Raw genomic sequence first — 27505 nt, 5'->3', positions numbered from 1 at the left:
GCGGTTCTAGTCATTGGGTGGAAGGCCAAGCCTTTTCCCTTGATTACAGACCATTGGGCAGCGTTCCTGAGTTTTGGTGGCAGCAGGTAGTTGAATAATGAAGTCTAGGCCAGCTCTCCCGTGCCTCCAGCGTGGCTGGTCTGCAAGGCGCTGGGAAATTGCCCCAACGCCCTGTAGGAGCTCTGGTGCCCGAGGTTGATGCAAATAAGCCCCTAAAAATACAGGCAACAGAAACGGGCCAAAGGAGCATGCCCGAGCCATCAAATGCCTTTTTAATTGCAAACGGAACCAATGATCAATATTTTCTTGGGGGGAGTAGCATGCGTAGCTGTGCAATGATGACTTCTTCACGAGACAGAGAGAGGAGTGTGCAACTGCTCCCTGTGCACTCACACCTGTGCACTCTGGCACAAGTGACGTTCCCGTGACTTCACATCAAACAGTAAGAATCTTTCCTGCCTAATGATGTAATGATGGTTAAATCCCTGTTGACCCAAGATGGAGGCACTCTTATAGAACAGAGTGCTTCTTCTGGGGTATCCAGAGTCTTAAAAGAAAAGTCTAAGGAGATTTCCTCTTTGCGATGCATACCTGCTGATGTAAGCGAGGCTGGCCACAGCCAACAAGGTGAGTCCTTTCTTCTTCAGTGGGTAGCAATGTGGCCTGAGGATGACTTCAACCAGCGAGAAGGGCAGTATGGATGTGTGCTGGAGGAGAAGAAATGATATAAATCGTCACGTCAGACAGCCCCGGTGGCCTGCCATGCCCCCAGTTCTCTCCTTCCTTTCCAATCTAACTTCTTATGCAACTACCAGCTGAAACTTCCCCAAACTTGGCTCGCATCATGCTCCTTAGATGCTCAAGAGCCTCCAATGGCTCCCTACTGCCTGCCATCCTGGTCCAAACTCCGTTGTCTGGCCACCAAGGCTCTTTGTAATGTTCTAGCACCTTCTCTGCTCCTGCTTATTGCTCTCTGCTCTTCTCTTCCCACCCCCCCACCCCCCCCACACACTTACACACCCACCCCCACACACTCCTTCACTAGAACAAAGCTGTTTCCTTCATTCCCCTTTGCACTCAGCGTGCTAGTGCACACTTCTGTTCATGCCCCAACTCTCCGTGTGGAATGCCTTCTCTCCCTCTATTCTAATCATTCATGTTCTTCACAGCCAAGACAATCTTCCACGATGCTGTCTCTGAATTTTCCTCCTGCTAATTTCTCTCACCCAATTCCACTGCATTTGTATCCCGCTCTATGCAGTCTGGCACTTACGATGTGTACTCGTAAGATCTGGGGGTGGGGTGGTGGAGAATACTGCTTACTGGGAACATCTAGTAGTGTGAGTATTTTATGTATATATATTTTCACACGTACAGCTATCATTCCCCTTTCATCCCCAGGCCCCGATTGCCTCGGCTCTTGGTAGCCTCTCGTGTCCTCAGGCTCCGCTTGTAAACCCCAACTCATCCCCATTCCTGATCCCCAAGGCAATAGTCGCTGGGGCTTAGAGATGTCACAGAGCCCATATCACCGTGCTCCCTTGCCCAGCTGTGTGGCTAGGGCCCTGGGTGCCAGCTCTGGGTGGCCTTTGCTCTCAGTCATGTCTGCATCGTGCTCAGAGGCATCTCCAGAAGACCACAGTTTCTTCTCACTCTACCTGAACTAGGGAGGGTACGGTCAGGAGATCCAGACCCACAGATGACAAGAAATGTGGCAAGTTTTTAGGCGGTAAGGGTGGAGGAAGAAGGAACAAATCTTAATGGAAGGCATTGCTGGGCAGAGAGGGCCTCCTGGGGCCCTGACAAGGCTGCAGTTGGTTGGTACAAAGTAATTAGGCCTCTTCCAGGCCCTGGGTTCCCTCATGTTAGTAGCAAAGCTTAGAGGAACAGTGTTGCAGACAAGCTATAGCTTTTATATATAATTTTTTTTTAAATATCATAGAGAGAGAGAGGAGAGAGCACAAGTGGGGAAGACGGGCAGAAGGAGAGAGAGAATCTCCAGCAGGCTCCACACTCAGCCCCATTCAGGGTTCCATCCCACAACCCATCATGACCTGAGCCGAAATCAAGAGTCGGACGCTCAACTGACTGAGCCCCCCCAGCCCCCCCGCCCGGTGTCCCCATGCTACAGCTTTGATAGACTTTGCCCCAGGTTGGTCCTGAACTTACTGACGGGTTGCAAGTACAAGTGGAAAGACACGCAGGCCAATTGGCATACCCCACATCTTTCTCTGGTCTGATTTTCGGCTATAGTTTCTGTGTCTCTCCCTCTAATAAAGAGCGTCGTGATTACAGGCACCAACTTTCAGATCTGACCTTGGGCTCGTGACTTGAACCTGAACTTCAGCTTCCTAGGCTATACTATGGAGGATAGCCAGTCCACATGTCACAGGGAACACCACCCTGAGGATTAGGGGTAGAGCGTATAATGGGCTTCGTCTGCCGCCCCGGAGCACTTCCAGTGAGTGTTAGCTGGGATTGCCACCTTTATTACTGTGACCGCTGTCCTTCATCCCCTTGGTGGCCCAGTGTGGCTGAAGGGAGGTTCTGGGCTGCCCACAGCGCCAGGTGTTCAGATGCAGGCGTGTGAGCAGCTGGAAGAGGGTAGCACAGCGGTCCCTGTGGCCACCCTGTGGCTCCCTCCCCAGCCCACGGTGGTTGCCTACGCTCCCAGCCGTGGCCACCTCCGAGCCCTGGCAACGCCCCGTGACTGCTGTCAATGATCTTTTCACCCAGAGGCCACCTCGGGAGGCAAGAGACGGGGCTTGTCCTCCCAGCACGGCCACCTGCCTCTCCACCCGCCCTCCCTCTGCCGCAGCCAGGAAGATCCGGCTTCTATTAGGAAGCATTAACAGTCCCATTATACTGGCCATTGATCTGACAGATTTTATTAACCCTGTCTGTCGTCAGCAGCTTCCATTCTCTACATTAACGATCATTTGGAACAGAATTCCCGGGGAATAATGCAGTGCGTTCGCATTAGGAGCAAATGAGTTCGTAGTGATTAATGCTCTTGCAACAAATAACTCAGGAATGCATGACTGGTCACCTCTTCTAGAAGCCTGCCCTTTGCAAGTGACATTCAATTGGATTTCCAAATGACTTCTCCCTGATGACTTCTGGGAAGTTTACCTCGGTGATGTCATTAGTGACGGGCCATATACTGTGGCTTAATACCAGCTAAAAGGTCTTTAAAAGAATCGCATTTTTTTGGCCGGAGCTGAGGGATAGGAGGAAGAAGGTCGTCTGAGAGCTTTCTAAACATGGAACTACCCTGAGGAGACAAGCGTGATACAATAAACTTCCTGGTGTTTCAAACGTCCTGGTATTTCACCTCGCATTCGTATACATTGTATAACCTTTATCAGGCTGCGCATGGTTTTTTTTTTTCCTCCGAGGAAGAAAAAACAACTCAGGAAGAGAAAAATCAAATATGCTTTCTGCTTCCAAAGAATCTAATAATTAGGCTGGGATTGACACAAATTAGAACACTGCCAAAAATTACTGAAAACAGTGACTCATTCTGTATTTCAATTAACAGTTTCTCAGTTTCCCTTATAAACAGCGAAACTGACAAAAATTAATTATCTCAGAGGGGGTAAAATATTTCCTTCCAGAGTAAACAAAAACATCATGGGCTGAAACAATAGTGCGTGCTCACGGAGAGGATGCGGTGAAATGATCTTCCCTTGTCAACTAGCCATCATGTTGGTACAGTTTTTCCTTGAATATCTCGTTCCAAATGCATTGGTTAAAAGGACAGTGTTGCTCTTTCCCCACCGTTCTCTACCAAATTATGCCTTTTTCTCCTGTCCTCAGTGGAACGCCCACTTTGGTCTGAATCTCTTGCAGACGTAATGCTAAGCCTGAGACAGGGATTTAAGAAGTAGGATATTAAAGCATTTTATCTTTCAATTTTTATTTTAAAAAAATGTCAATGGTTACTTTTTAAAAATTTTTTTGAATGTTTATTTTGAGAGAGACAGAGACAGAGCGTGAGCCGGGGAGGGGCAGAGAGCGAGGGAGACACAGAATCCCAAGCAGGCTCCAGGCTCCGGGCGGTCAGCACAGAGCCCGACTCAGGGCTCGAACCCCTAGATGGTGAGATCATGACCTGAGCCGAAGTCGGACGCCCAACCGGCTGAGTCACCCAGGTGCCCCAAATGTTTATATGAGAGAAAGAGAGAAAGACAGAGAGAATGTGAGCAGGGGAGGGGAAGAGAGGGAGAGAGAGAGAACCCCAAGCAGGCTCCACACTGTCAGCGCAGAGCCCTACACGGGGCTCCAACTCACGAAACCAGGAGGTCATGGCCTGAGACGTAATCAAGAGTCAGACCCTCAAGCGACTGAGCCACCCAGGCACCCCTATTGGTAAAGCATTTTAGATACCTTGTTGCAAAATAGCCTTGGCCATAAGAACTTAAATTTACCAGCGCACAGAGCATTCTTACAAGGTTACATGAGTGGCAACGTGAAACATAACCAGCATTTACTTTTTACTCACTTCGCCCCAGGGAGCTACTGAGCTGTTATAAAGAGCTATCCTGTTGGGTTTTTAAAACAATTTTTTTTAATGTTTATTTATTTTTGACAGAGAGAGAGACAGGGCATGAGCGGAGGGAGGGGGAGAGAGAGAGGGAGACACAGGTTCCAGGCTCTGAGCTGTCAGCACAGAGCCCAACACGGGGTTCAAACTCACTGACTGCGAGATCATGACCTGAGCCGAAGTCAAACGCTCAACCGACTGAGCCACCTTGGTGCCCCAAGAGCTTCCCTGTTTTTGAGGCTACGGGTACAATCAGATGCATTTGCCTGAGTCTGGAGAAAGAAGCAAGCCTTAATCCCCGAGATAACCCATGGAGCCCCCAGGTTTCCATCACAGTCATGCAGGCTCCAAGCCCTAAATCCATAAGCCTAGGATGGTCCCACTCTTATCTCTAAGATCCTCGAGGGGCAAGAGCACTTAATTTTCTCCAGTGAAAGGATTCAGGGAGTCTCCACATTTTGAAAACCAGGTAATGCTTAAAACTACGGTCTCTGCCTTTTTCCTCTATTTCATTTCCTTGTTGGACTGGCTCTCGTGTTGATTTGAGTCGATCAAGATAAACACGGCTGCAGCTAGCCTCTTGGACTGGTCATTGAGAGACTTTGTCCTTCAGAAGCTGTTTCTCACAATGAGCTTCCGTAATATCGCCCACTTTGTGTTCTTCTCAGTGTTCGCCTCCTTCCCTCCGTTCAGGCAATGCTGAAATCTTAGAATCAGTTCCTCACACTGACTCTAAACTGAGGTCCTTTCCCCCAAGTCTCTAAAACAATGTCTTTGGTTTGTTTATGGTGCTAATGGATTGATAATTTTAAATGAAGTTTTAGGGGTGCCGGGGTGGCTCAGTCAGTTAAGCGTCCAATTCTTTTTTTTTTAACTTTTTTAAAAAGCTTATTTAATTTTGAGAGACAGAGAGACAGAGACAGAGCACAAGCAGGGGAGGGGCAGAGAGAGAGGGAGACACATAATCCAAAGCAGGCTCCAGGCTCTGAGCTGTCAGCACAGAGCCCAACGTGGGGCTCGAACTCGGGAGCGTTGAGATCATGACCCGAACCAAAGTCAGACGCCTAACTGACTGAGCCACCCAGGCACCCCTAGTGCCCAACTCTCGATTTCGGCTCAGGTCATGATCTCACGGTTCGTGAGACAGATCCCCGTGTAAGGCTCTGTGCCTCCTTAAGATTTTGTCTCTCTCCCTCTCTCTCTGCTCCTCCCCCACACGCTCTATATCAAAATAAATAAATAAACTTAAAGAAAGATGAAGTTTTATTGCACCAGCAAGATCTCATTTCTGGGGACATTCAGGGTATTTTTTGCTTACTATGCATTAAATATAACACTTCTTCTGTATTAAAAAACACAAAAGCCTTTACAAAATCTCCTCAGGGGCAAACACATGGCCAAAACATCCATTAAAACTTAAATGTAAATACAGCAGACATGGAAAAGGAGGCAAAACAAACCTTAATAGAATGCTATTATACTCAGGCTTGTTATTACACTGCTGGGCCATGTTCCTTAAGCTCGCAAACTCCATGTGGTAAAAACACACAGTAATAATTGTTTTGTAAATCCTTGTAAGACCATCTCTGATTTCAATAACTACCATTCATTTGCCAGCGAAAAATTTTTGCCTCCTTCCTCACCACTGTAATTTCTGACTCTGACACCCACAGGTTGGGACAATGGTGAAGGTCTCCCTGGGAATATTTTGTATCCAAAAGCAGAGACCATCTGTATTCTTTCTGGCCCCTACGTTGTTACAGTTACAATTTTGCTTTAAATCCATCGGATACATGAAAATCCAGAAACGTAGACATAGGTTATATCTTTCCTTTCCTTTCTTTTCCTTTCCTCCTTCCTCTTTCTTTTCTTTCTTTCTTTTTTTTTTTTTTTTTTAAATTTTTTTTCAACGTTTACTTATTTTTGGGACAGAGAGAGACAGACCATGAACGGGGGAGGGGCAGAGAGAGAGGGAGACACAGAATCGGAAACAGGCTCCAGGCTCTGAGCCATCAGCCCAGAGCCTGACGCGGGGCTCGAACTCACGGACCTGCGAGATCATGACCTGGCTGAAGTCGGACGCTTAACCAACTGCGCCACCCAGGCGCCCCGTCTTTCTTTCTTTCTTTCTTTCTTTCTTTCTTTCTTTCTTTCTTCCTTTCTTTTTTTATAAACTTTTCCACCTACACTGCCTGTAGGTGTCTTTTCAGCCTCAAATACCAGAGAATAGAAGACACTGCCATTGGATTTGTAAAAAGTCCCTTTCCCACTTTCTAGAAAGTCAAGTGCACAAGGTAGGCACCACTATAATTAAAGAGCCAATGTTCAAATGCCTGGGGAGGGGGATTGGGAAGATAAACCACCCACAGAAAGAGCCACGGGTTTGCCTTTGATCTTCGTGGTCTTCCTGGGTGGGCTGACACAGCCCAGCGTGGCAAAACTCCAGACACAGAAGTTAAACACCAGTAGTCTTATTTACCAAGGAAGAGTAGTGATGTTTGCAATTTACTCTGAAATATACCAAAAATAAGATGAGTTGATGGATGGGCAGATGCACAGATTTGGGGTGAAGCAAATCCAGTTAACTACAAATAGTAGAATCCAAGTGGCAGGTATTACAGCGGATCACTGCAAAAATTCTTTCAACTGCACTTGGTTTGAAAATTTTCATAACAAAAGCTTGGGAGCAATGTGAATAGTCTTTCCTGACCTGGAAAGAGAAGTAAATGCTCCACTGGGCTGAGCAAAAAAAAAAAAAAAAGCATGGTGTTATTTATGAACTCATACATGGCTTGAACAGAGAGTTAAGTGATACATTTGTAAATCTTCTGAAGAGGGTTTCTAAGTGATTTCTCACTTACTACACTGTTGTCCCTTGGGTTAATATGGAGTTTGGCCAACAGCTCAGAGCAGCAGATCTTCTGATAGGAAGCTACTTGGCTTTGACAGCATCCAGCCTGGTGAAGAGGTGCCTGTTTAGACTCTATCCAGTTAAGGGTAGGACAAAAAGAAAGATCTGGGATCTTAGGACTCTACAATCTAGGGATATATTTGCCTTTTCCTGTTCTCTCTCTCAGTACCTCTCCAAAGCACCCAAATCCCTTCCTCTCGTTTAATTCTCTCTGGCAATAACAACACCCTAGACACCTGCTATAATCACCGACCCACTGCTTCATGTTTTCTACCCAAACTTGATTCACTTTTCCTTTCCAATTCATCCCATGGTTGTCTATATCCTTTTATCTTCCCCAGCATCACCACCCCCCCCCCCAGCTTTACCCTTTCTTGTACATACTCGACATTGCAATTAGACTAACCTTCCTAAAACAAGTTTCATGTTGCTACTTCTGCTCAAAAAGCCTTCTGCAGCTCCCAGCTGCCTCGGGTCCACTGTTTAAACTCCTGATCTCATCTCATCTCTGATTTTCCACAGCTTCTCAACAGGCTCCCCCCTCCTTTGACTCAAACCAATCTCCTCATCATTCTGTTTCTTTCCCTAAACTTCCTTTCTTTTCCCCCTCCATTTGCTGAGCTCTAGAATGCTTCTCTCCCGACCAGCCCCACACACCTTTGAGGTGCCCTGCAACCCAAAGCACCCGCCTTACCATGAGGACACATGAAGGAAAATCAGGACCCAGGAGACACTGAAATGCAGATCTACCAACCGGAGCTTTGCTGGGCTGCTCTTACTGAGATTGAAACTCAGCAATAGGTTGCCAGACAACCGAAGTAAAAAGAGAGAGATGGAACGAACAGTCTCTTTTCTCGTTTGTCTGTGTTTAGGGGAAAGCAAATTGTTCCACTAACATTTTCCACTAGTAGGTGGTGTCCCCGACGCAGAACAGGTCAGAGATCTAGGTTCCATAAACTGATACAATCTGAAAGCAAAATAATAAAACAGAATCTCTAGGCGGGGACTCTGCCCGTAAGGAGATAATATTGTATAATTAGGCTTCTCATGATCAGAGTAGTAGATCGACTCCCATAAATACCCTTTCCCCCGCTGGGGTGTTTTTGGTTGGTTTTGTTCCCCTTATGAGTTGGACAACAGCCCGTATTTTATTCTGTGCTGAGAGGCTGGAGCGGAGGTATTCTACCCCCAGTTGGTGACACAGAGATCTAAATGCTTGGAGGATTTCAGTCAGTGGTAACAACGACAGCCCCTTACTGCAAAGGAGAAGCCTCACCGAGGAAGCCAGCCCGCCTCTCGGAGCTGAGCACGCAGCCCTTTCTGCAACTTCTGGGGCCCATGCCCCGGCCACGCCACACCCATGTCACATCCTGCCTTTGCACGAGGTGCGCACGCTCCTGTCCCTCCCACAGCTCTTTGGGGCTGCCCTCCGCCCTGCGGTGCTCAGCTCCATTCCGTTCTGTTTCTTACGCTGTCACTTTCGTGTTTCCACGGTCAACTTTCTTCCCCTGGTGTCATCAGATTATCAACTCTTTGAGGGCAAAGATCTCATCTACTTTTTCAGGACGCCTCCCTCCTCCGCTTAATAAGTGCCTTCTGATCGATTTCCTCGATTTGAACGTATGTGTTGCAAAGTAGAATTAAGTCCTTCGTGCAGCCTGCAGAGCTCCTGAGGATCTGGTTGCCTCGCCGGCCTTACCTCTAGGCCGTGCTGTCCCTACATACAGCCTTCGCCCCTCTTCCGCCACCCACAGTGATCCGTCACACACATGTCCCTCCCCTCCGTCGCCTCCTTCACCTTCTTCTCACCTTACAGGGCTTGGCGTAGATATCGCTGCCTCCGGGGAGCCTTCGCCGCATCCTGAAACCTCCAGGACGTTCCCTTCCCGGCCACAGCTGGACCTCCCGTGCTCCTTCACATCAGAGTCACATCACTGTGCTCACGTGACACTGGCCAAACCTCCCAGGGACAGAAACGACTCGAGGCTTAGGGCTATTCCCGTTTCATCGCCAGCGCCCGACCCACTACTTGCCCTTCTCCGGCCACGTGACTGTTTGTGGCATTCGTGCACAGATCAGTGGAACGATGGAGTGGGGCAGAAGCGCGAGGGGCCGTCCTCCACCTCTCCTGGCAAGACCATGCAGCGTTCTGGAGGGAGAAGACAGCAGCTGAAGGCCAGGTGCAGCTGACGTGGGCGGCCGCAGAGCGGGCTGTGTCCACGGTCGCAGGGCCACATCAATCCCTCTTTGGGCCATCACCTTTATCCTTTGCCACGGCTACAGATGGAACCCCAGGTCCTGAGAGTGGACGTCGTGGGTCACAGGGAAACCCGTGAGAAAATGGGACGCCTGGGAACAAGCTCAGGGTGTCAACGTCACGACGACTACCCTGGAGACTCAGCTAAAGGGGTGTCAGCACCCAGGAGCCAGCAGCCCTGCAGGAAGTCAAAACCTATGTAACCAGCAGACGCTGTACTTTGTTCGTCTTGGGGTCTGCTGGCCTTGGCCCTCCGCTCTGGGATCGGGCCGGGTGGAAAGCCCCAGGTTTCGTCCGGTATCTTCTTTGCATCTCCTCCTCTGAATTGGAGTGTGATCCACCCTTCCTCCGTGCTTCTGAGCCTGGCTCCAGATAGCACACATGGAGACTTGTTTTTAAGACATAGACAGATGGGCAGCTCTCTAGAAAGCTGCTCCAAGTTGGAGAGAGGAGACTGTTCTTTTCACGAAAGAGAAAGTTGCAGAAGCATGAGAATCTGCTCTTGCTTTAAGAGCCACGGTGTCTCGGGCCACCGTCGCTTCCCCTCAGATAGCACATCGTGATGTCAGTAAAGGACACGATGTGTGGGCAGCTGGTTTCCCTGGGAGATAACAGCGATTCAGGAAAGCACCCTGCACGCACACGCTCCGGGGCAAAGTTCCAAATTCCCCACATGACTGATCCCATGAGGGACCGGTTTCCAAACTCTCTCGCCTTCCTGCCTCCCGCTCTCCCTTGCTGACCCATCAGGGTATTCCTGAAGCGACACGCCAGCTGTTCTTGAAGAGGGGTGCTTGCTGCTCTCTGGTGGCGTTCCCAAATGCGAGTAGTTGGTTGATTTGGGGTTAGCCTCCACGGGGGTGAAGAGGGACACGTGTGTTCACCGCAGGGGAGGCGGGGGTCTAACCCGCAGAAGGGAAGGCATCTGGGAGGGGGCCACAGGGGCAGAAGAAAAGAAGAAGTTTGCTTGGGAAACACCCTCATTTGCTATCCATCAACTATCTCACGAGAAGCAGTTCCGTTTCACACTCCGGGAAACTGGAAAGTATATGGGGCAGGGACTTCAAACTCAAAGAAACATTAATGAATTTCAGTGCATATTTATTAGAGCCCTGCAGTGCGACCTGGGACTCGGCGAGCTCTAAAGCATAACAGAGTGGAGACTCTTCGGGAAGTGTTGGCCAACAAGAGGTACCACTGGCGGGAGTGCCTGGAGTTCACGGTGGAAGTCCTTGTTTAACGCAAAGACCCCCTTTCTCTTTTGCGAGGCTCGGTCTGACCTAAGCGACTCTAGGGTTTCTCTTCCTCAGCAGCATCCCAAACTGTGTCTCCTCTCACAGCGCGTCACTAAGCGGTGCTTTGTTCTTTCAGAACAAAAACTCATTTTAATCCCCTTTTATTAAAAGATGATATAGCACACACTAGTTGTTCAATGACAAACATTTTTTTTCCTTGCTGAGAATTCTTTTATTTTTTTATTATTAAAAAAAACATTTGTTTTAACCTGTATTTATTTTTTGAGAGACAGAGTGTGAACGGGGCAGGGGCAGAGAGAGAGGGAGACACAGAATCCGAAGCAGGCTCCAGGCTCCGAGCTGTCAGCACAGAGCCTGACGCGGGGCTCGAACCCATGAACCGCGAGATCATGACCTGAGCAGAAGTCAGACGCTCCACCAAATGAGCCACCCAGGCACTCCATCGAGAATTTTTTTTTTTTTTAAATTGCTCAGTCAGTTGGTCATCTGACTCTTGATTTGGGCTCAGGTTGTGATCCCAAGGGTCACGAGATCAAGCCTCACATCAGGCTTTGTGCTGAGCACAGAGCCTGCTTGGAAAAGTCTCTCTCCCTCTGCCCCTCTCGCTCACTCGCGTGTTCTCTCTCTCTCTTTAAAATAAAAAATTCTGGGGGCACCTGGGTGGCCCAAGCCCCTGGGTGGCCTAAGTTGGACTCAGGTCTTGATCTCACAGTTTGTGAGCTGGAACCCCACGTCGGGCTCTGTGCTGACAGCTCGGAGCCTGGAGCCTCTTTCAGATTCTGTGTCTCCCTCTCTCTCTGCCCCTCCCCCGCTCGTGCTCTGTCTCTCTCAAAAGTAAATAAACATTAAAAAACATTTTTAAGTAAAGAATGTTTTAAAAAGCAAAACCAAAGGGCTGTCTGTAGGTTATCACACTGAAGATGTCCAACAGAATGGTTGAAATCCGAGTTTCGTGCTCAGAAGGGACATCTAGCTAGAGACAGAGACTTGGGAGCCATTAGAGTGTAGCTACAACTTTTTTAAGTAGCAGAAGATGAGAGGACCCCCCAAAGAGTGTATGAGTGCAAAGAATAAAGAATTTAGGAATAAACACTTGCACTACTGATGGTGTAGAACTGATAGGTCTTTGAGGAGGGCTGCCTGTGTGTTGTAGGATGGTTAGCGGCACCCTCGCCTCCTTCCTAGATGCCGGGAGCACCCGCCCTCCCCCAGGTGTCCCCATCAAAACCATCTCCAGATATTGCCAAGTGTCCCCTGGAGAGCAAAATCAATCCCAGTTGAGAATGCCTGATTTGGAAGAACATCTTGCAGAGGTAGTCAACAAGGAGCAGTCAGAAAGTCTGGAGGTAAGACAAAGGGAAGAGAATTCTTCGATAAATATGGTCAAATGTGTCAAACGCTGAGAAGGTATTAAAGCTTGAGTCCCAACGCCCTTGGTTTCAGAGACAAGAAGGGAACGCAGGAGCTTATTTCTTACGTTCCCCAAATGTTTTGTTCTTTCTTCCAGGTTGACTCCCGTGTTCTTTGTTCGGTTCCCTGTCCCCTTGGTTTCAACCTTTTATTCACGGTGTTCTTGGACTTGGACCTTGGAGCCCCTGGGCACTGGGGAAATAGCACGGGGATGTGTCCGTGGTTGCCACGGATGTCTGTTCCACAAATCCCAAGGGTGGTGGAAATTAGAACACCTTTCTGAGTGCAAGATCTGGGAACTCACATGCAGGACAACTTGGTGACAGTTTGCTTGCCCAGAGTCCCTCCACGCCACTGGGAACGCAAACCTGGGGCGCTGAGACAGTCTTCCCGTTGTCAAGAAGTTTGCCTCACTTCCTTATCGTGGTTTTCTTAGGAAAAACAAAACAGAATTTCTCAAAAGGTCACAAAATTCCTTCGCACCACTGAATAGTAAAATGTGGCTTTTATGAGTTCCTAGATGTGTTTGGAGAGGCAGACCCAAAACACACAAGTTCTTACTAGGAGAGCTCTCTGGAATAACCCTCTGAAATAATCATGCACTTTTTGGTTTCCAAACTCAGGAAAAAAAAAAAAAAAAAAAAGCCCACAAAGGTTTTTTGTTTTTGTTTAGCCTTCAAATCTGAATTTTCACTGGTAAAATCTATTCCTAGGAAGGGAAGTGAAATGCTGAACTCTCGCCTGCCTTTATGAGGCTTTTCCAAAAAAAATTTTTTAAGTTTATTTATCTGTTTTGAGAAAGAGAGCGAGAGAGAAGGCACATGCACAAGTGTGAGCTGGGGGAGGGGCAAAGAGCGAGGAGAGAGAATCTCAGGCAGGCTTTGCACTCTGCCAGCACAAGGACCGATGTGGGGCTTGATCTCACGAACTGTCAGATCATGACCTGAGCCAAAATCAGGAATTGGTTGCTTAACCAACGGAGCCACCCAGGTGGCCCAAAACTTTTTTTTTTTTTTTAATTCTGCCCCCAACTTAAGAAAACTCTTGATTACTACTGAGATGTTCAAACATTAGGTTCTGTGGCAGGCCACCCAAGGATTTATTCTGTTTCTATTGAAGTTCTATGTTCATGGATTCACTCGGCACCTACATATACTCATGCACCCCATTACTAGCCTCTTTGCCCATCAATAGAAGCCCTTAGTTGGATATATTATCAACCAAGAAAGGCAGCAATAAAGAAGCTGGGGAATTGGCCTTTTACACATTTTTCACAGAGATAGAAAGAGGCTCTTTGGATTCTCATTTTTCCTTTGACCACCTTTCTTCCACCTGGTTACCTCCAATGTGGTCATGTCTTTATTCCTGTTCTTAGTTTCAGCCTCTGCCATTTTTCTTCCCTGATTCAATAACTTTTTTGAACTCCCGTGGGCTACGTGAATACTCAGTTACCCAATTCACATCCGAGAATGGTGATAACAGAAGAAAGCGTGAGCCGGAAAGTGTTTCTGCCAGAGAACGGTCCGTTTTGGAGCCACAGCCCTGATCGGAAACAACAGTATCTTTCCTTTCATAAAACGTATGGAATTGTTACGTCTCTGTGCATCTCTTTGAACAAAAGTCAATCAGTAGTACGTCATATCTCAGATATAACAACCAAAACTCCCATAGATATTTCAAGCTATCAGTAATCTCTCTAGAATTTTCCTCACTTACACCTTTCTGAACAAAAGAACACCTCACAGTTTGAAAGCATATAGTGTGAGCCACAGACTCTCAATGCAGGGCTGCTAAAGGCTTCCTCTCTGCCTCCAACACCCCCTTAGCCCGAGCACACCCCACTCTGCCCCTAAGGGGGAACTTTGGGGCCAGTCAAGGGCACAGAGAAGCTAAGACAGTAAGAGGTGAAGATTTCACTCATTCTTCCACGAAACAATCTTTATCAAGTGCCTACTTCATGCCAGGCGCTGTGAGAGGTGCTGGGATTAAATGGTAAACAATGTGGGCCCTGCCTTTGTAGATCTTACAGTTGAATCAGCAAGATTTTCTACAAACAAGTAAAAAAAACCCACAGAGATACCAATCATGATATATGTTATGAAGTAAACAAACAGGAATCCATGCATTAGGGCCAGGGACGTACGTTTAAGTAGGGTAGACAGGAAAGGCCATCTTGGAGAGGTCATTTTTAAGCTGGGGCCCAAATGATAAGCGCGAGCCATGGAAGAGTAGAAGGAGATCATTTCTGGCAAAGGGGACAGCATGTGCAAAGGTCCTGGTGCAGGAAAGAGTTCTGAGGATTTCGGGCTCCGAGCAGAGGCCAGGTTCATCAGACATGGTAGGCCACAGAATGGAATTTAGGTGTCATTCTCGGGGCAACAGAGAGTCACTGAAGAGTATCAAGAAGGGAACACTCTGTTTCAATCTCTTTGGCTGTGGTGTGGAAAAGGTTAAGAATGGAAGCAAGACCAGTTGGGAGGTGATGAATATTTTGGATGGGCAGTGCCTGTGGACACCAGGGTGTTGGATAGAAGGTGAACAGATTTGCTGAGCATTTTGGGGGTAGAATGGATTCGGGGTGAGTGTGGTGGAAGGCGGGGAGGTGGCAAGGTCAACGCTGGCTTCTGCGCTGAGCAGCTGGGAGGACGGCGGCTCCACTGTCTGAGAGAGAGGAGCCCGGGCCAGGTTTGGCGGTGAGTGCCACACCGACCCACCGGTCTCTGCGACACACCCACAGGGAGGTCTTGCACGGTCTGGCAACGTGGAGATCGTTGGTGACCAGAATAGGAAGGAGCAAAACAAGCGTAGACGCTACTTAGTAAGCTCTTGGGCGCTGTCCCGTTTGTAGAGACTCACCTGCTTCTTTTCCATTGTGGCTTGTCTGCCCAGAAGGAAACTCCTAATTAGCCCACCCTGCCCTCACGCCACCCCTGCCCCCGCCCCCGCCCCCAAACCCTGGTGAGAATCAGGGATAGGCTCGGGACAGTGAAGTTTTAACTTGAGGTCTGTCTTTGCTTTGGGTGGTAAAGAGAAGGGTGTCCTTCCTTTCATCTTCTCTTAGAGTGGTCGGATTGAACGGCTGATTGGAAGCCAGAGAATGGGTCTCAGAAAAGGGACCAAGCAGCAGGCTGCCATCTTGCTTCTGGCCGGGCCTTAAGCAAAAGGGACAAGCTGGACCACTCTGATTGACAAGGATGGAAGGGATTAAGGGACTGGGGGTGTGGGGGAGAGGAAGCAGCTCCCGTGTTGGCAACGTCTTCGTCTTGGGGCATTCACAGCTCGTGGAGGCTTGGAGGAGAGCTAGGAGTTTGGTTTCTGGTTAAATCTCTCCATGGGGCCCAGCCCACATCGCAAACAGGGCTTGCATTTCACCCTTCCCCTGGTGGGGTGGCCCAGGCTGTCCCGGAGGCTTGTGCAGAACCCCCACGTTGACGTGAGCCGGAAAGTAAATCAAGAAATCCCGAGGACATTAAAAGTCAACACCAAAGCTTTACTTACACACCAGCTAAACAGCACGAGCCACGATATAAAGAAGCACATACTCCTTCTGCTTAATTGTGATGCTGCCCGGCATGGAAGGCAGGCAATTTGGTCACCTGAAGGGATCACTTTATGATCAAGAGCCTCTCCTTAATGCCAGAAACCTCTAAGGACCTCCCCTCCAGGGACCCCTGCCAGGATTAGAAAGGAGGACACTCCACCAAATGCATCTATAATCACAATTTAATATTATTAAATGGCGGCCTGTGGAATAAGCCTTAGGGAGCTGGGCTCTTGCCCCTGATAAACGGATGAACCAAATGGATTGCTTCATCACTCGCTCTCTTTTTCCGCCGGTCCCTTTCACCCGAGTACTTTAGAAACTTTGCGTTTTCCCCTCAAATGTATTCTGATCTTCCGTATTGCCACTCCTGTCCCCGTGTCTGACGACATTAATAACTGGCATCGTTCAATCAGGGGTTAGTTGCATAATTTAGAGATTTGTGCCTTTAAAAGCGGTAGAAACGCTTGCGGGGTGAGGGTGGGGAGGTAACTCGATGGTGCTCAAAGGCCTGTCCCCCATAAAGCGCACCTGCATTCGTGGGTTTGAACCTACCCCACGGGAGTCCTGTGCCCGCTCTTTTCTCTACTCCCTGGAACTGCCTCTGATTATGGATTCAAATTTTCATCAGTGTATTTTTTTTTTTTCCTCTTCAGTTTTTCTTCTACTGATGCAGAAGCCATAGGCTCCATTTTTATGTCGCCCTTATAGACATTACAACGTGCTCCTTTAACTCAGTAGGGGCCAAGAGAAGTCCTTATCTCTCGCCCCTTCCTCCCCGTCCCCCCGCCATCCAAGGCAGCCTTAGAATGCCTTCCTTCCAACCATCCTCTCCCAATTTGCATCGTATTTCCATCCAGCATTTTTTTTTTAATTTTTTTTTTCAACGCTTTTTATTTATTTTTGGGACAGAGAGAGACAGAGCATGAACGGGGGAGGGGCAGAGAGAGAGGGAGACACAGAACCGGAAACAGGCTCCAGGCTCCGAGCCATCAGCCCAGAGCCCGACGCGGGGCTCGAACTCACGCGAGATCACTCGAGATCTCGCGAGATCGTGAACTCACGGACCGCGAGATCGTGACCTGGCTGAAGTCGGACGCCTAACCGACTGCGCCACCCAGGCGCCCCTCCATCCAGCATTTTAATGCATTCTTTTTTTAAATCACCGGAAGTTGAACAAATTGCTTGCCGTTTGCTTTTGGGATCGCCGACCTCCCTTCTGACATCATTTTCCTGCTTCCTGAAGTATCCCCGTTAGCCTTTACAGGTGGTAAAGTCTGTTTCTGCGTGCCTGAAAAGGCCTTCCTCTTGCCCCTGTTTCAGAAGACACTTGCATAGAGTAAATAGGTTGGTGGGGTTTTTTTGTTTTTGTTTTTGTTTCTTTCTTCAATGCTTGAAGCTGTTACTTTACTGTCTCCTGGCGTCTTTGTTGCTAATGAGATATCAGCTATCAGATTTCTATTTGGGAAACCCATCTTGTTAGTCTGGCTGTTTCTAGGATCTTCCTCACGTCTAAGGTGTCCACGGGGTCACACAAGTGGCTACATGTCCACGGGGTCACACAAGTGGCTGCCCTTCGTCCTGCGTGACAATATTTGGTTCTTCTGGAATCGGAGAGTTAATTTTTCGAAAATTCTAGGAAATAACCAGTGATCCGCTCTTCAAATATTGCCTATACCTCCCTCTCTTTGTTACCTCCTCTTTTGGTTCTCTGGGGGAATTTCCATAACTTTCTTGTCAGTCCAACATTTTAAAATATTTTGAAAAATACTTTATTAAATGTCTCAGGTGTCTTGTCATGTTTGTTTCAGGGTACTTATGCCCACTCTGCAGCCAGAAACAGAAGTCACTGGAGACCTTGTTTCCTTTGGATGGATCTTTCCTCATGTGAAGGGTGTGGGCATGATTCAGAAGGAAGCAGGAATTTTATGGCCATGTATCCGCCAGGAGCCCAGCAGGAACACAGAAGCCCGTTGAGAGATTCCAAGGAGGAAGGTCTTGGGGGGATAGGCAACCGTTGGACCAGGTAGGGCAGTAAGAGTCAGGGAAACTTCTGCTCAAAGGGAGGATTTGAGGGAGTTGACCAAGAGGCCGTGGCAACCCTCATAAGCCTCTGGGAGCTGCCACCATTGATTTAGCTGCTGTAGTATAAAGTGTGTGATTCCTAGATGCTTGTGCAGCAGATGTGGCTAAACTTGTGTCTGTTTTCCCACAAAGCTGTTCTCAACTGCCACTAGAGAATAACGGCTTCTTCTCTTGCACATCTCATGAGGATGCCCCTCGTTGGCTGAGTCTCGCCTGGAACCATATGGAGAAAGTGATTCTAGAAGCTGTGTGTGGTCCCAGGCTTCCCCTTGCTACGCATAGAAGGTTGGAGAAGGGAGTCATGGTGATTCTAAGTTGACAACGATTTGGTATGGGTCATTATGTATCACTGATAGCTTCACGTTGCACATAGATAATTTTCTTTGCTCCTAATAACATCCCTGGGAAGAACAGTAAACACGCCTGTCTTAAGGGACCCCGTACCCAGAGAGGTTTACTAACGTTCCCAGGATCACACAGCAAGACAATGGCAGAAATGGGGCCAAAACTGGGATTTTCTGGTACTTAAAGGCCATTCTTGTCAGGAAATAAAAAATTAACTTGTAGGAAACATCTGAGTTCAATCATTTGTGCAACTTAGACACAGAGGGAAGAAATTTTGCGTCCTTTCACCCCAACCTGATTTTTGAGGATCAAGCTCCAGCACCCCTTTTCCTAATAATTTACCCCTTTCAACTTTTCAGCCCCAGAAGAAACTTAACAGATGTGAAGATAGAAAATTCTTCACCAGGGGCGCCTGGGTGGCGCAGTCGGTTAAGCGTTCGACTTCAGCCAGGTCACGATCTCGCGGTACGTGAGTTGGAGCCCCGAGTCAGGCTCTGGGCTGATGGCTCGGAGCCTGGAGCCTGTTTCCGATTCTGTGTCTCCCTCTCTCTCTGCCCCTCCCCCATTCATGCTCTATCTCTCTCTGTCCCCAAAATAAATAAACGTTGAAAAAAAAAATTAAAAAAAAAAAAAAGAAAATTCTTCACCAGATGGTCCATTTCCTGATGGCCTGCACTTGACAACGTCTTGGATTATTTGCACCCTACTGTACTCTAGGGGTCAACGCCCCTCCCCAAAAAAACCCCCTGACTACCATTAAGTCCCATTGTCATTGGGTATACAACTCATATTCCAGGTGTCAAAAATCATTCAACAAATATTTCTTAAGCACCTTTTGTGTCGGGCTTACAGTTTCTGTGATCATCATGATACTTCAATGCTTCTAACTCTGACATTATTAGGTTAGCAAAGTATTTTAAAATATGTCAGTAAAAGCATGCATATTAATTAAAATGTTCCCACATATAAGCCTTAAACTAACCTCCCTGGGCTGATTGGAGACAAAAGACTTTTATTAAATACTGTTTGATAGGTTAAGTATTTTAGTTATCTCTGCCAATCATTGCTACAAATGCATATTGAATAAAAATGAATAAAAGAATATTTATTGCCAAGCATGAAATGGGTAAAAAAGAGAACTATCGCTGTATTATTGTCTATGAGAGTCACACGTCCTAACTAAGACAATCGCAAAAAGTAGCGTTTTCAAACAGTGGCCCTACCCTTTTGCCCCTTATCTAACATCAGGCTTTCATCCTGTTTTGTTTTGTGTTGCTTTTTTTTTTTTTTTTTTTTTTTTTGAGAGAGAGAGAGAGAGCGAGAGCATGCAAGAGTGATAGAGGGGAGAGAGAATCACAAGCAGGTCCACTGCTTGGAATCCAATAGGGGGTTCTTATTCGATCATGACCTGAGTCAGATGCTTAACCCACTGAGCCACCCAGGCACCCCTAATTCTGGTTTTAAACATTCATAATTAGACAGCTGATTCTCTGAGCAGAGAGATGCAGATTTTTGTGTTAATGGAGGGTCTTTGTAATGGCATCCAGGGCATTTTTAGTTTTCAGTAAACACTTAAAGAATACAAGTATATTCACAACAAGAAAGGCAGGTACAAATACGCAAACCCCCACAAGTGAGAGAAGACATTCTCTCTCCAATAATACGAAAAGCAGGGTGTCCATAAGTTACAAAAAGCCTTAGACAATTGGCAGAAAGGTAGACTTCAACAATGAGAATAGGTGGACAAATTTCACAGAAACATGAACGAAAGCTTTCAAAAGTCTAAGTTCTACCCAAATGTTGATAACTCTAGCTCCTTAGATAAGTATGTGTTTTACAGAGTCACAGGGCTCGGCCCAGCTGTCCACTCCTCACTCCCAGGTTTAATCAAGGCAGACTTTCGTGGGTAGAAATCAGTGGAATAAGAAGCCGCTATGTTTTCTGATACTCTCTGTCTTGATAAGTGAGAGAGGCATTTGTGATAAGAAAAACAGTCTGATTAAAAGGAAAGTGCGCTCAGAGGCGCCTAGATGGCTCAGTCGGTTAAGCATCCGACTTCGGCTCAGGTCACGATCTCACAGCTGGTGGGTTCGAGTCCCGCATCGGGCTCTGTGCTGACAGCCCAGAGCCTGGAGCCTGCTTTGGACTCTGTGCCTCCCTCTCTCTGTCTCTCTGGCCATCCCCGGCTTGGGCTCTGTCTCTCTCTCTCAAAGATAAATAAACATTCAAAAAGGATTAAAAGAAAAAAAAAAGGAAAATACATTCAACGAATCATAGTTAGAGCCAGAACTTTCATTTTTTTTTTTTTTTTTTTCCGAGAGAGAGAGAGAGAGAGAGAGAGAGAATTCCAAGCAGGCTACACGTTCAGCATGGAGCCCTATGCAGGGCTCAATCCCACCACCTTGGGACCATGACCTGAGCTGAAATCATGAGTCAGACACTCAACTGACTGAGCCACCCAGGTGCTCCAAGAGCTAGTATTTTGTGTAGTTTTCACAATTTTTCAAAATGTGGATTTTCAGCTTTTTGTTTTGTTTGTTTTTGTAAATACTAGCTACCCCTTAAGGCCGTCTAAGACTACTCCCTGCTGTTTCCACAGCACCGAGGGGAAAGCCTGAAATCAGGTCTATCATCTGCTCCTTGGTTTTTATTTAGAAAGAAATTACGACAGTAACAATAATGACCGAAAGCAATTTTTTTTTTTAAATGCTATCCCTCCAGAACACCTTATTTCTAATTCTGATGTACTCACAGAGGAAGAGACCTTGAAGGTAAGCAGCGGCTCATAACTGCAGGACCAGAGACCTTTCAGGGACTTGGAGAGCCTCCCAGCGCTAGGGTCTGTGTTGGGACACCGTGGCATAGGCAAATCGAGTCCGAAACGATCCATGTAGCAGCTCTGGTAATTGTAGACGTTCCTGGTCATGACTGCAAATGGTCCCCCCAAAGCTGCTTTATGGCAGCCTCCAAGCCTGCATGCATTTGGATGCATGGGCCCAATTACAGCTTCAAATTTGGAAGGGCCATTAGGTCCGCTGTGCGCTAAGCAGAATACAAAAAAGCCCACAGCCCCAGAAAAGGGAAAGAAAGCCCGCCAAGTTACCAGGTCTTCCCCTCCCAGTCTTCCCCCTCTATGCAAAGTCACCCCCAGTGTCTCAAGCTAAGTCTCAGGGGAGTAATCTTGGCTTCTTTCTTTTGCCTTGCGCTTTAAGGCATCAGCAAGTTTGTTAATTCTACCGCCTGAACACTCCCGAAGTCCCTCCGTCTCTGCTCATCTCCACACCTGGCTTGCGGGCCCCGGCACCACGACCCACACCTGGTTGCCTGCAAAGGCCTCCTCAGTGGTCCTGTCACCTGCACAGTGTTCTGTAGATGGCAGCCGGGGTGGGCCTCTCCTGACACAGACCGGATCATGTCACGCCCCTGGCAATGATTCCGCAGAGCCTTCCCATGGCAAGAAAAACAGGATGCACAGTCCTCAGCCTGGTGTCCACGGGGCTTCATGCTCTGGCCCCGACAGCCCCACCAGCTGCTCTCCGACCTGGTCGGCACCTCTCCCTTGCTCTCCCTTCCTCTGTGCCCCGAGCTCCTTCCCACCCTGGGGCTTCATGTGCGCTTACCTCTGCCTGAACTCCTTTTTTACCCCCTACTCCCTCCCGGCTACCGGCCACTCATCCTCACAGAGGCCTTTTTTCTGAGCCACAAACCCACACTGTGCTGTGGGTCTTTCTCATAGAATACGTAAAGTTTGTCCTTATCCATTACTTTGGGAGACTGTTTAATATCTGTCCCTTCTCTAGACTATACACTCCACGAAGACGGGGGCTACGTCTGTATCATACGTCATCCGGCCCCATACACACAGCACACGGCAGACAAGATCTGGACGCCCAGCAAAGGCGCAAAAATGCCCTGCTCTTGGGGTGCCTAAGTGTCCGACTTTGGCTTGGGTCGTGAACTCGCTTTCGTGGGTTCGAGCCCCGCGTCGGGCTCTATGCTGACAGCTCAGAACCTGGAACCCGCTTCAGAGTCTGTGTCTCCCTCTCTCTCTGCTCCTCCCCTGCTCGTGCTCTGTCTCTGTCTCAAAAATAAATAAAGATTAAAAAATAAATTAAAAAAAAATGCTCTGCTCTTATTTAGGCTCCTTAATTCATCTTTCCCTCAAAAGCACGGGACTAGGACAAGGATTTTATCTCTAAAAACGAACAAGGGGGGGCGCCTGGGTGGCTCAGTGGGTTAAGTGTCCGACTTCGGCTCAGGTCATGATCTCACAGTTCGTGAGTTCGAGCCCCGCGTGGGGCTCTGTGCTGATGGCTCAGAGCCTGGAGCCTGCTTGGGATTCTGTGTCTCCCTCTCTTTCTGCCCCTCTGTCGCTCATACTCTGTGTCTCACTCTGTCTCTCCAAAAATGAATAAATGTTAAAAAAATTTTTTTTAAAACAAACCAAACGACTGTAAGTATACGCCCCGCGCGCGTGTAGAATCACTGAGCATCAAAGCAGGATGCCCACTTTGAGCAAAGCTTTTACTCCCACTCCTGGAGCCCAGTGGCCCCCCCAGGCCTCCCGGCTCAGCGTGCAGGACCTCCCTGGAGAAAGAGCTCTCTCTTGCCCCCATGTGCTCACTTCCGTGAAACCTTCGAGAAAATGGATGAATCTCATGAGTACCTGCAGGTGAGACGGGGGGGCAGCTGGTAAGAAAGTACGGTCGCTGCTAGGGCGCCAGAGTGGGTGAGATTTAGGACCGAGCTGGCAAAGCAAGCGCCCGTATACACGAATGTGCCCATTAGATCGTGAGAGGGAGAGGAAGGGCAGGGCGGGGAATTCAAAACTCAAGACAGAGAAGCGTCTCAGAGCCAGGAATCCATGCCATGGGCGTGCAGCGTGTGGGTAAGTGGAGACACCATCCAGGAGAGCAGTGTCCTGCAGAAATGTTCTCCTGCTCGGTAACGCGAGCACCTGGAGGTGAGAACGAGGTGGTGGACTCAGACAAGCTCGAAATTTCCAGCGGGGCGCGGGTGACTGCTCTACAGGCAGAGAGGATGCAGAGGCCAGGGAAGGGGGCTGGGGGCTGGGGGCAGGTTGAAAGTCCCGCAGCGGCTCCCTACTCCAGGAGAGGACCGGGCTCCACAACTGTCTGAGTGGCTTCCAGTGGGTTTCCCAAGCAGCCACAGGCATGGGGGGACTTTGTGCTGCCTCTGTAATCAGGCAGGTGACGTTCATTGGAATCTGGTGGCGGAGAAGGCTCTCCCACCCGCCCACCCTGCTGCTCTTGGGCATTTTCACTTCTGTTCTGAGATCACGGGATGTTAGTAGCTCTTTCCTACCCACTTAGCTTTTTTTTTTTTTTTTTTTTCTTTCTCTTGGTATTTCAGAGGGGTTTAGGACCTCCTGTTATGAGTTTCTCCGTCCTGGTTATTCTTCAACACAAAGTCATTCTTCTTGTTGGTAGTGTTACACACGGTTGCCATGGAAGTAGGGATTAATTACATCACATGGGAGGGCAGACTCAGCAGCACAGCCTCAAGGGCACCAAATGATTTTAATTATTCAAATTCCTAGTAACTACTTAGAAGACACGTATATCGTTTGGATATTAAAAAAATAAAATAAAAGTCTTGGACCTTCATTTTGAAACTGGGATGTATTTCCAAACGGGTATTCTGTTTAGAAATACGAAGAAATACTAGATCGTGGAATCGTAAAAGAGAGCCACTCTTCAGCACACCTGGGAAGTTCTCCAAAGTGGGATTTAAAAAAAGAAAAATAAAGATAAACTTTCACCACTCGGGTCCCTCCCTGCTCTCAGGAGATGAAGAAAGCATGGGGCGCCTTGGTGGCTCAGTCGATTCAGCATCTGACTTCAGCTCAAGTCATGATCTCGTAGTTTGTGAGTTTAAGCCCTGCATGGGGTTCTGTGCTGACAGCTCAGAGCCTGGAACCTGCTTTGGATTCTGTGGCTCCCTCCCTCTTGGCCCCTCCCCCACTCACACTCTGTCTGTCTCTCTCAAAAGTAAATGAACATCAAAGAAAAGCACGCACTGTGATCGCTTGGTTGTAGTTATATAAAACTGTGAGTGGATTGGTACTCCTTTGGTAGCTCATTATCAAAATCTGCTGTTCACCTTAAGACTTCCTGAGGGGCAAGATGGCTTTATTGTCCTTACTCAGTGAATTCTGCTCCCTAATCCCAGCTTAGCTTCTGATTTCACTGCTGAGCCTGAAGCATTCACTCAACCTGTTTCCCAGGTGAATGTCTGTTGGAGAGTCTAACCCGCCTTAGATTAGGAAAGGAATAGTGCGAATAAAGTAATAGCTAGAAATGGTTTTAAACAAGAGGACAACCCATAAATAACACTGTAGTGATTAAACCTGGAAAAAATATCCAAGGAAATATCAGGGTGTGGCCATTGACCACATTTTCATTCTTGGTTCAGGAGCTTTGGAACAATGCTCTGGAAAAGGATCTCTTCAGTGGCACACCATCCATTCAAGGACTTAACTAGTGTATCCCTACCCTCCTTAAAGTCCCAGGATGAATCATGTCCCAATACCACTTTCTGATCTTTTGGGGCAGTCATATTTTCGTTCTGACGTCAGCCTAGTCTAGAATAGAAAATCACCAGAGAAGATTTTAGAATGTAATGGCACAACAGATTTGAAGAAGGGGGAAGAGGCCACAAACCAAGGAATGTAAGCAGACTGTAGGTGGAAAAGGCAAGGAAACCGATTCTCCTGTGGAGTCTCCAGAAGGAATGCAGCTGTACCGATGTCTTGACCTCACCCCACAAGACGCATTTTGATCTTCTGACCTCCAGAACTCTAAGCTGACAGATTTATGTTGTCTTAACTGATTAAGTTTCCATTACTTTGTTAAGTAGCAACAGGAAACTAATGCATGTAGCATTACCAAGGCTCTACCTCCCCTTATCACTCCATCAAATTGCTCTTGTGCAAGTCACTGGAGAGTTTAGTATTGCCAAAGCCAATGGAAGATTCTAACTCAGGTCATCTTACAATATCATCATACTTGACCTCTCGGAAGCTTCTGACATGCAATCCTTCCTCTTTCTTGAAACATTTGTGTACTTGACTTCTGGGAGACCTAAAGGCATTGGGTTTCCTCCTAACTCATGGGCAGCCCCTTCACAATCTCCTTTGTAAAACTCTGCTTTTCCTCTCAGGCACAGGAAACGGAATGTTCTAAGGCTTAGTCCTGGAGTATCTTCATGAGCTGTACTTACCCGTTAGGTGGTAACTTAATTAACTTTAAAAAGAATCGTCATGATGTAGACAACCAAATTTATAGCACCAGTCCGAAAATCTCCCCAATGCTCAAATGGCAACCTGCTGTTCTGCACCTCGATTTTGCCATCTAACAGGCATCTCAAACATGTCCACACAGAACATGTCCTCCTCAACCCTTGCACTGTCCCTAGGATCTCCATCCATACCCTTTCCCCATGCCTTAGGTTAAAAACCTTATCTCTCTTGGTGCATCTGGGTGGCTCAGTCAGCTAAGCGTCTGACTCTTGATTTCAGCTCAGGTCATGATCTCGTGTTTGTGAGATCGAGCCCCAAGTACTTGCTCTAATGTCTGCCTGAGCCCTTTTGCCAAAATTTCCTGTGGCCACCTGCCTCACTTTATTCAAATTTCTCTGAAAATATCAGCTCACCACAGAGGCATCCCTGACCACTCTGATTGGCCTACACCCTATAAACCTACTAGTTTTATACACACACACACACACACACACACACTCCTTTGTCCCCTCACCCTGCTTTACTTTTCATTTTAATACTTTCACTCCTTGACATCATTCACTATTTATTCATTTATTGCTTCTCTCCCCCACTAAGATTATATATATTCTCCACAAGGACAGATTTCTTTGGTTTGTTTGTTTTCACATCTTTAGTGCCTAGAAGAGGGCCTGGTACATAGAAGCTACTCTATAAATGCTTGTTAGCACTGCCTCATGTTAAAGTTAAAGGTCTTGCTTATTATTACATACATTAGCTGGAAAAAAATATATATGGTTATATATTATATAAAAATATGTAGATATAATATAAAGGGGGCTCCCTATAGTGAGATAACATTTGATAAAAATGGTGTCCATCAAGGTACGGTTTGCAAAGGTATTTTTGAGGAGAGTTTATTTCCAGCTATCTCACTGTAGGAGAGCTGCATGGCTTCCAGTGAGTTTGGACTGTGATTCAAATATCCTCCAACAGATCTCACTTACCACCCTAAGAGTGACGTGGGCTGGGCACTCTACCAACAGGACATACTCTGGCTGATGTCTTACATCATGGGGACGCAGAGGTGGATGGGAGGTGGAGTATCCCATGGGAACTTGACCAGGTCCCTCTTTCCTTTCAGATGTGGACGTTCTGGTTAATAATACTGGGGTGGGGGCTGTTTTTGTATTTTTTTACTGTCACAAATATCCTCCCAAAGATGCTGCAAAACACAGCCTCTGCATTTAGTAAGTCAAAAGGCTGAGTGGGAATATATATGTGTATGGTATACATATATATATGATATCTATAGTTTAAGCTTTTTGCAGTTAGGACACATATCTCACATTTCACCCCATAAAGATGAAAACAGATCTAAGTATATCATAATGGCTTTTTTTTTTTTTAAATGAATAATCCTTGGGGAACCTGGGTGGCTCAGTTGGTTAAGCATTAGACTTTGGCTCAGGTCATGATCTCGTGGTGTGTGAGTTCGAGCCCCGCGTCGGGCTCTGTGCTGACAGCTCAGAGCCTGGAGCCTGCTTCAGATTCTGTGTCTCCCTCCCTCTCTCGGCCCTTCCCCTGCTTACACTCTGTCTCTCTCTCAAAAATAAATAAACATTCAAACATTTAAATGAAAAAAATTAATGCATAATTCTTGATTCTGTCTTTTCGATTTGAACTGAGCATCAAAATCATCTAGGGGTCCTCTTTCCAGGCATATGCTCAGTTATGCCAGGGAAGGTTAACCTGAGTCCCATAGATGGAATTTATAGACTCAGAGACTTCCCAATTCACAAAAAGGTCTATTCCCTAAAGGCTGAAAACCACTGACCTATCCATAGATATCTAGATTGTGGGTCTCCTCTGCTCAGAGGCAGGGCTGGGATGAGGAATCAGAAAGGTATGGAG

The 27505-nt window shown here is 47.4% G+C and overlaps 1 protein-coding gene across 1 annotated transcript in view; it reads right to left on the bottom strand.

Moving 5' to 3' along the window:
• Nucleotides 1–27505, bottom strand: part of LOC122489238 (androgen dependent TFPI regulating protein) — a 67983-nt gene that overhangs the window by 23699 nt on the left and 16779 nt on the right. The window contains exon 5 of the mRNA XM_043590824.1: nucleotides 592–707. Coding sequence (XP_043446759.1) covers nucleotides 592–707 — 116 coding nt within the window. The remainder of the gene's footprint in view (nucleotides 1–591; nucleotides 708–27505) is intronic.

This window comes from Prionailurus bengalensis, chromosome B2 (assembly GCF_016509475.1).
Source record: "Prionailurus bengalensis isolate Pbe53 chromosome B2, Fcat_Pben_1.1_paternal_pri, whole genome shotgun sequence".
In the NCBI taxonomy this organism is placed as follows: Eukaryota; Metazoa; Chordata; class Mammalia; order Carnivora; family Felidae; genus Prionailurus; species Prionailurus bengalensis.
The sequence above is the reverse complement of the archived record's forward strand: the minus strand, read 5'-3'. Positions and strand labels throughout refer to the sequence as shown.